The sequence below is a fragment of the Sardina pilchardus genome, chromosome 18 (assembly GCF_963854185.1).
Source record: "Sardina pilchardus chromosome 18, fSarPil1.1, whole genome shotgun sequence".
Lineage (NCBI taxonomy): Eukaryota > Metazoa > Chordata > Actinopteri > Clupeiformes > Clupeidae > Sardina > Sardina pilchardus.
This window is the reverse complement of record NC_085011.1, coordinates 28511483-28520837: the sequence shown is the minus strand read 5'-3', so window position 1 is coordinate 28520837 and position 9355 is coordinate 28511483. Positions and strand designations below refer to the sequence as shown.

At 49.4% G+C, this 9355-nt stretch overlaps 1 protein-coding gene across 1 annotated transcript in view; it reads left to right on the top strand.

The window, feature by feature from the left end:
* Window positions 1–9355, top strand: part of kif16bb (kinesin family member 16Bb) — a 73130-nt gene that overhangs the window by 51537 nt on the left and 12238 nt on the right. Inside the window, exons 23-24 of the mRNA XM_062519202.1 lie at window positions 1555–1626; window positions 1894–4029. Coding sequence (XP_062375186.1) covers window positions 1555–1626; window positions 1894–4029 — 2208 coding nt within the window. The remainder of the gene's footprint in view (window positions 1–1554; window positions 1627–1893; window positions 4030–9355) is intronic.

Here is a 9355-nt window from a genome sequence, read left to right as displayed (position 1 = left end):
TGTTAGTTTGTAGGGACAGCAGCATCTGATCTAAAGTCAGCACAGCAGCTAGCTCGTCTGCTGTTGGCTCCCGTGCTATTTATATTCTGCCCACCCCAGACCGGAACTCCCTGATCTTCCTAACTCCATTACTATGAATTGCGGAAGCTCCAGCGAACCACACTATTGTAAGGTGACCAGACGTTCGAGACCAAAACCGGGGACATAATCCCAAAAATTGGCATTTTTAGTTTGACTATCAATGTGATTGAAATACATGCAAGTTTAATCTTCAAAAAATGAGGACATAGGTAGTTTTTTTGTCTGTAGGCAACCAAAAACGTGGAGTGTTCCCTCAAACCGTCTGGTCACCCTACACTATTCAGCGATATGTTCCACTGACAGCAGCCCACGTGCTGGTTGGAAGCTTGATGTACTGAAGACTTGGCTGGGCCTCCAGAGGCTAAATGCTAATGCTAACATGCATCCCATTCCATTGAGTTCAATTCCACATTCCATTGCTCATCACAAAAACACATTACAACCTAAGATAACTAGATTACAGAGGGAGGTGGGACCTGGCCGGTCATGTGATGTGGAGGGTCTAATAAGCAGACCATTATATCATACTCTCTCTCTCTCTCTCTCTCTCTCTCTCTCTCTCTTGCTCTGTGTGTGTGTGTGTGTGTGTGTGTGTGTGTGTGTGTGTGTGTGTGTGTGTGTGTAAATGCACCATGTTTACACCTGCAGGGTTCTGACTCATAAATAAGGATGCCGCCTGGTTGCTCCAATCAGGCGTGGAGGGAGAGCGTCACCTCATGTGGCCACCCACCACTTGCACGCCTCCTTCTCCTCCATCTTTTATTCATCAGCTCGCCTCCTGTTGCATGTGGCTTTTGTCAGGGAGAGACAAACATAAATAGGCGACATAAAAATTCACTTGATATTCAAATAGCGGCTTGGGGCATATTGGCGGCTTCCGCTGACGACAACAAGTCACTCTTTGTTCTTGCGTGTTCTATAGCAAATATGATTGGAGAGTTGTTATATGATCTATTCTTTCCTTCCTTGGGATGGAGGCTGATGTAATTTATGTATATTTTTTCTTTATTCAACACAAAGGCTTTCTCGTCGTTTGCTGTTTCTGTTTTCTCTTTTGCTATGCAGATATCTTAAGCGCATCATAGCGCTCTGTGTAGTCTCTCTCGCTGGAGATGGAAAGGCGCTCGGCTCAGCAAATGGATATCCTCACAATAATAAACACTGCTGATGGGTGTGGAGAGCTGGCAATTTATAACATATCTGCCTCATGTTATGGTTTTCTATTTCATCACTGTTCAGTGGTGTGGAGATTGCTCTCTGAAAGGGCTTTTACTAGTCATTTCTGTGTGTGTGTGTGCTTGTGCGCGTGTGTGTGTGTGTGTGTGTGTGAGATATTTCAGCCCAGTGAATTCTGTGTTTCAAGACTGATCATGAATTGCAGCTCATAGCATTTTATTTTTTAAGAAGTCTCTCTCTCTCTCTCTCTCTACCTACCTACCTAAATGTCACTTGTTCCCTGTCTCTGTCCCACAGCCTGTCCCCAGCCACGCCTCAGATGGCCTGTCCTCATTCCCTCCTCCCCAGGACGCAGAGGACGAGCTGGAGGTGGGGGGAGGAGGAGGAGGAGGAGGAGGAGGAGGAGGAGGAGGAGGGGGAGGAGGAGGAGGGGGAGGAGGAGGAGGAGGAGGAGGAGGAGGAGGAGGGGGAGGAGGAGGAGGAGGAGGGGGGCGGCGGCGGGCCTCTGAGCCTGAGGCCTCTGTCTCTCCCCCCATCAGAGCTGCCGCAGACCACCCGCCATGGGGAGAAGCATCTCAGACATGCTCCTCCTCCTCCTTCTCCTCCTCGCTGTCCTCCTCATCCTCTCCAGAGCAGCGGAAGCAGCAGGAGTCGGCTCCTCATCCATCAGCGGCGAGGGCCTGGGAGGCGTGGGAGGCGTCGCAGGCGTGGGTGCCGTGGGGAGAGTGGCGGCGGCGGCAGCGGGAGCAGGACGGGCAGGAGCCCAGCGCCCTGAGGCCGGCTGATGGATCTGGCTCGGCCGCGGTGGGGCCGGGAGGGGCCTCTAACGAGCGCCCGGGCCCCCCGCCAGACGTCCGCCGCGCCCCCCTCTCGCCGGCCGCCGGCTCTGGAGGGACCTCGTTAGTCGGCGCGCCACTCGGCAGGCCGTCAGAAGACGGCGAGACCGGGGGAAGGGGAGCGGCGCTGGCCAATGCTCTTCCTCCTCTTCCTCCTCTTCCTCCTCTTCCTCTGTTTGGTGAACCCCTGGCGGTACACAGACAGGCGCCTGCAGACAAGCTGGCCGTGGAGGTCCAATTTAGCCGCGGCACCGTCTCGGCGATGTCCGTGGAGAGCTCCCAGGCGCAGGTGGACCAGAAGCGGGCCCTCCCCCACGCCGACGGCTCCTCCGCCTCCGACCCCCACCCCCACCCCCCCGACCTCAGCTCCGGCTCGGACGCGGCCCCCCCGGAGGGCGGCGTGGTCAACTGGGTGTCCTTCATGCTGAAGGACGCCGGGCGACACCTGCGCAGCCCCCCGACGCAGCTGCTGCAGCAGGCGCCCGCCCTGGGCCGACTCTACACGCAGGTGTGCTCGCTGGTCAAGGACGTGCCCTTCCTGCAGAACCTCAAGCTGGAGCTGACCATGAGTCCAGGGGCCGCAGAGGCCAGAGACCTCGGCCAGCTCCGGACGCCGGCCCGCATCAAGGAGCTTCTGACCACGCAGAAAATGGCCGCCAACGACCTGGAGGTGGGCCTGCCGCGTGAGCTGGGGGCGTTTAGGGAACGACTGCCCACTAGACCGGAGCAGAGGCTGTGTGAGGTGCAGGACGCGCCGGGTGAGATGGGGTCACTCCAGAGAGACCGCGCGTCCAGGGAGAACGGCCTGGCCTGGCACGGTAGTGCAGTGTCCAGTCTAAAGCCACCGCGCCCGTCGGGTTTAGCAGAAACAGATTGCGCAGCTCAGCAGGACTCGTGGTCAGAGATTTCAGAAGACGCTGACGCAGCACAGATGGCGGCGTCCGTGCAGGTGTGGACCCAGCGGCTAGTGGACTTCCCTGCCCACCTGCGGCAGCTGCAGTCCCTCCCCGTGTCCAGCCTGCTGCCCTGCCTGCTGAGCGTGCTGCCGGACGGGGCTCTGGCCTCACAGCGCCCCCTGGCTGTCTGGTGGCTCAGCGCGGCCACCTGCGTCCGGCCGGAGCCCCGTCCAGCCCTTGCGCTCCTCCTGGAGTCGGCCCTCTACACCCTGGCGGCCGGCGGCGGTCCTGGGGTCAGCCTGGTGTCCAGCTCCACCCAGCAGCCGCACCGCCTGGCCGTGCTCCACCACCTGCCCCTGCTCCAGGTGACGGAGATCCACGTGGGGTTCGCCGGCCAGAGCGTCAGGCTGACCGGAAGCACGGCAGCGGGCAGCGTGGTGACCCTCTACACCCACAGCGCGCCACTGACCCAAGACCTGTGCCGCGGCCTGCTGACCGCTCTCGGGGCCCGCGGGAAGCCTGCCGCGGCGGACGACGATGACCACCCTCTGCTGACCGGTGACCTGAGGGGGCGGGCGCTGGACTGGACGGCGCGGCCGTTGCCGGACCTGCTGCTGGCCGGAGGGTTGCGGGTGAGTAGCCGCTTCCAGAAGAGCCTGGCGCAGCTCGTGTGCCTGCTGCACGGCAACATGGACGCCCGGCGGCGCCCGGCTCTGGCGCAAGTACGGGTGCTGACCTACGCCGGCGTCCGCTTGAGCCGCGAGACCGACCGCGTCGACATCGATGTCCTCGGCGGACGTCGTGACGACTCGGCGGAGGAGGAAAGGGGGGGAGGAGGAGGAGGAGGAGGCGCTCCGGTGGTGCTTCAGTTCTTCCTGACGGACACACACCTGGGGCTCCTCCAGGAGGACGCCCTCTTCTACCCGCCGCCACGCTCCTTAACGCTGGTGCCCAGCTGCCCGCAGTTCCGCCTGCTCCAGCTGAGGCCCCGTGACCACGTGCGCTGCCTGCTGATCAAGGACTCCACCCGCCTGGAGGTCGTACTGACCCCAGCAACAACAACAACAACAACAACAACAACAACAACAGCAGAAGCAACAACAGAAAGGGATGGGGTTCAAAGGGGTCAGTTGTGTCCACAGCAGCACAGTGGCCACACCAACACCGCCGACGTCTGGACTGACCAGCACCAGGGTTCTGGTCTCCCATCCCCTCGGCCCGAGGTATGGAAATTAACGTTCGCCAGCCCCGACGACGCGTCCTCCCTGATTAATTACTTGTCAAACGTCTGATCAGGGAGCTCAGCGGCACGTAATTAAGAGTCCAGCCGGAGGAATCCGCCTCGCAGATTGAGCCCAGGCAGGCTTGAGCCCCACTCCACTCCCGGCAATATGGAAGCATTCACCTCAATTACTTGGCCCCGGCAGCTCCCATGCTCATAATGTGATTAAGTACGGCAGGATTTATATATCGGACATTATTTGTGTAGTCGATGGAGTCTACGCACGTCTGATGAGGAGGTCTGTTAAGGGCCTTTGTTGTTTGGAAAAAGTGTCCGGCTGAATTAATTAAGGTCTCGGAAGGCAACATTTATTGTACAAATGGCTGGTAATGAATGCTGTCCTCTTCAACCCTCCCACCCCCCGAAAATCAAAGCCAATTTGTGCTACAGCCAAATGGGTTGAGAGTCGGGTCGATGAGTGCCCCTGCATTTTGTTCCAGATTAGTGTATATAGAAATCGTATACAATCACAGCACCCAAGATAATTAGGCAACAAACAAGGTTCAATAGATGTTTTCACTCCATGTTACACCGTCTTCTCACGTTATCTATATTTATGTGTTGCTATCTTTAGTCTGCACATATTTGAAGTTGTTCTCTTAGCTCACCAGGGTGTCGGAATCTTTAATTGTCATGTTTGTGTCTCTTGTGTCTAATTGTTTTTTTAATTAGTAAGATGATGATTAAAGTGTAAACTGTGAATGCTATTCAAAATATTTATTCTTCAACTATTAAGAATCTCAAGTATTGAGGACAAACATTGCAATGCCCTCACGTTTGTAAATAACATTTTTTAATTCTCTGATTTTAACCTTTTTGGGTATATTTCAGCAATGATCTTCCATGGTCTGTTCCATTTTATATGTGACCCTGTTGTTTTAATACATGGGGATTCTGTGTACGGTTAAATATTTAACTTTGAAAACTGAATTAATATGTATTGTCTGTGTTTCATATTGAGTTAATAAAGAGTTTATAAACCATATTATTCTATCCAGAGTGGAGTTATAACAGGTTTATTAACCACAAATGTGACATTGGGTGATTGACTTGACCTAAGAAACTACATTATTCCATAGATATCATACAACATGTGTCTTTAATATGATCTAAAACAATGTAGGGAATCTGTAGTCATTGTACTCGAGTCAAGTGACAATGAAATGGCAGTGACAAAATGATCAACACTTTTATGTTTTAAAAACTGTAACATAATTCAACCATGTGTAGTTTGGTATGGCTATATTGACATTGTGCCCCATTTAAACAGAGAGGAAATGCTTCTGCTTTCAATGTCACATTTTAAGTCTGACTTTGCATTAAGCTCTTTTACAGCTATGCCTAGAGTTTATTATCATGATTCATACAATAGCAATCAAAGAACAAATAAATAAGATAAAAAGGCCTACATATCTGTAAAAGCAAGAACACTGTGCACTGTGCTGTCTATTATACCCTGAAATTTGTCCACTGACACGAACCGGTCTAATTTTAATATCGCTTGTGATTTGTAGCATTAGAGGAGATCAGAGGAGTTTCAAGGGATATGAATCCCTGTGAGCCTGTATTATGACGCATTGAATATTTATATGAATATTTAATATAGAAATATCTTTATTGTTTATGTGTATATGTGTTTATGTACAGCTATGACTGTTTACATGTTTACCCCCCCCCCCCCCCCCCCCCTCTTTCTCTCTCTCTCTCCCCCAGCCGTTTAATCTGAATGGGTAGGGTTCAACTATTTCACTTGTTTTTACATATTTTTCCTTTCCCCTCTGTTTTTCATCTCTGTCTTCCAATACCCTTTTACTTTCCTCCCCCACATTTTGTTTCTCTCACTCTGTCTCTGTCTCTCTCTATGCTCTGTTCTGTTCAATTCAATTCAATTCAATTCAATAGAGCTTTTTTGGCATGACAACAATACAGTTTGTACTGGCAAAGCATTTCTTATGTTGCAGGTGCTTAGTAGTAGTATGTCAAAGAAAGAAAACAAATCAGGTATCTTCTTTCACCCCTTTTGTCACTGTCTCTCTCTCACTCTCTCTATCTCTTACTCTTTGTGTGTGTGTGTGTGTGTCTCTCACTCTCTTTATGTGTCTCTCACTTTCTCTCTCTCTCTCTCTTACTCTTTGTGTGTGTGTGTCTCTCTCTCACTCTCTTTATGTGTCTCTCACTTTCTCTCTCTCTCTCTCACTCTCTTTGTGTATCTCTCACACTCTCTCTCACACACACTTTGTGTGTGTGTGTGTCTCTCTCTCAGGGTTTTTCTCTGTGTTTGTGAGGTTAGTGTTGGCAGGCGTGTGTCTCCTAGGAGCCTGTGCAGTCTGCCTGAAGGAGCCGGCCCATGCAGCATCAATATTCTGCTCGCCTTTCTCTCATGCCAGTGCGGACCTGGAAGGTCAAGGTGAGCCTTCGCCTGTGCGCTCCTCTTACAGGTCCTACAGCCCCATCACTACACACACACACACACACACACACACTCCTACACACACTGTGGATAATGCGTTTCCGTTTCTATTCCCAGCCCTGGTAACTGCTCACAATGGCAGGCAGTGATGATAGGGAGGCCGGGGTCATTCTGCTCACTGTCCACCCCCCATCCCTCTCCTGCCCACAGAGTGCCCCAGGGCTGGGCTATAAGCCCACGGAGAGCAGGAGGAAGGGGCTGGAAGGCCACTTTCTCAGCGCTTATCTGGAGTGAATGCTACCATCCAACAGGGAAAATTGCGGGATGGGCGACTTTGGTGCAATCAGTCTCCTTAGCCCGAGAGCTGCGAAAAAGGGTGTGATGGAGAGGACAAGAGAAGAGAGAGAGAGAGAGAGAGAGAGAGAGAAGAGAGAGAGAGAACCTCAGAGTTTCGAGGCAAGAGCAAACGAGATGGTGGTGATCCAGCAGGGGTGAGAGAGTTGACAGGTGAAAGAATTCCTTTCTTTCTGTACTTATTCTCTCTGGCGGTTAAGAAATTCAATTAGCCTTCACGCCAAGAAGCTGTGAACTGTCATCGAATTGTTATCAGCAGAGAACCAAAAGGGGGGTATGGCAATCACATCTTAATGCTGCGCTTTAAGACAGTGCAGAAATCCTTGTGTGCCCAGCAAGATTAGCCCTAATGGTTTCATTTCACCCCCCACTCCCCCCCGTCACTTCACTTTTGAATTTTTGAACTTCAGCCAGGGGAAGTCATTTGCAAATATTTCCTCAATCAGTGAAAGGTTACCCGGGAAAGATGGAGAGTGAAGCACTCTAGTCTTGGAGAGAGATAAGGCTATAAACTGATGCCATAATTGAAAACATGGAGAGGGTTCGCTTATGCTAAACGGCACGACCTCATCTTGCATGTTCTTTATTGAAGTCATAAAACAAAGATGTAATCTCTTTTTATATTGGCCCACATCATCAAGAGGCCTGCCCTTTTTGATGAGATAGTTACGCTCCCACTCACATTTGTATTGAAAACATGGACCACATTTCTGCTGTTTTGGTTTGCTTAAGCCAAACTGAATCAGGCAAATAGGACACCAACATGATTGAAGGGGTGTGTGTGAAGGAGAACTATGATTAATTCAGCCAGTCTCAATGCATGCCTTCCTGGGAACTCTCTCTGTGTTGATGATTCAATGATAGATAGTCAACAAATTGTTACTGAATGTTTGACAAATATTTGACAAACTTTTGGCATACTTGTCAGCTCAGCCCAGCAGTCAACCTGTCAACTAACTGTCAGCTGTCAATTAAACACACTAGCCTAAAAGCAACTCCAGATATATGCCAGTATGTATTACATCAAGACCCAATGTGTGGCATTTATTCATGTTAATTTACCTCATACAAATAGCTTGAATGCCATTATTTATTATAGCTCTTTTGAGCTTCTTCTGTTTTCATTCAAAAAGTTGGGATACTGTATATGAAAATAAAAACAGAGAGCTATGATTTGGAAATCATTTAAACCCTATTTAATCGAAAATGGTGCAAAGACAACATATCAGTTATAATATGTCATTGTTTTTATTATTTAACTAAATATTAATCTTTTTCAATTTGCATCTCAAACCAGTTGTGACAGTGTTGCATGTTTACCACTGTGTTGCTTCACCTCTTCTTTTAACAACAGGCTGTAAGCATTTGAGAACTGAGGAGACCAGTTTCTGGAGTTTTCAGAATGAGATGTTCTCTCCTTCAAGCCCAATATAGGATTCCAGCTGCAGTGTGAGTCTTTGTAATTGTTTTTTTTTTCCATTGTCTTATCCTATGATGCACACATTGTGACAGGTATGGACTGCAAGCAGGCTATTTTAGCACCTGGTCTCTTCAACTGTGGAGCCATACCATTGCAGTATAGGTAGTTTAGTGCTGTTTTCCTGAAATATTCAAGGTCCTCCCTGAAAAAGATCACAGCTGTCCAATATTGTTTTGCCCTGCGTCTGTATCTATTTACACAGATCTCTTTGGTTTTTCTGAATATTTTTTATTATATACTGTATAACAACTGAGGAAATCCCTAAATTCTTTGCAGTTTTGGTGGACTGATGTCGCCGTGACAGTGTTTCTAAGTTGTAAATCCTCTGATCTAATATCGAAGTCAACATTGCAACTATAAATGCACACAATGCAGACACCCCTCTGTAGTGGTCTGCGATACTGCAAAATTTGGTATCGGTCCAATACTAAATAAATGTACGGCCAGCTTTGCCGATACCGATACTACTGCCGATGTCTGTTACTAAAAGCAGCTTATGTGCTTTTATGTAGAAGAGAGCAGTGTGTCATGATTTATGAGGTAAGTGAATCATCAATATGCAAAATGTTAACACATTTCCATTGCAATTAATGATTGTGTGATTTCCACTGTTAATCATTTACAAACATTTCAACAAGGAAACATTGCAAAGTGGGCATGCAAGATGTGAAAAGAGTGGTGTTACTGTTTGCATAACTGTAGGCTAGTCCTTGGTGAAACAGCAGTAACACGTAGTGAACGGAGATGAGAGAAGATGGAAGTGGACTGAAATTAAACACATCACTCTGGTATCGAGCCGATACCAATGTTGGTATCGATACTACTGATGTTTGTATTGGT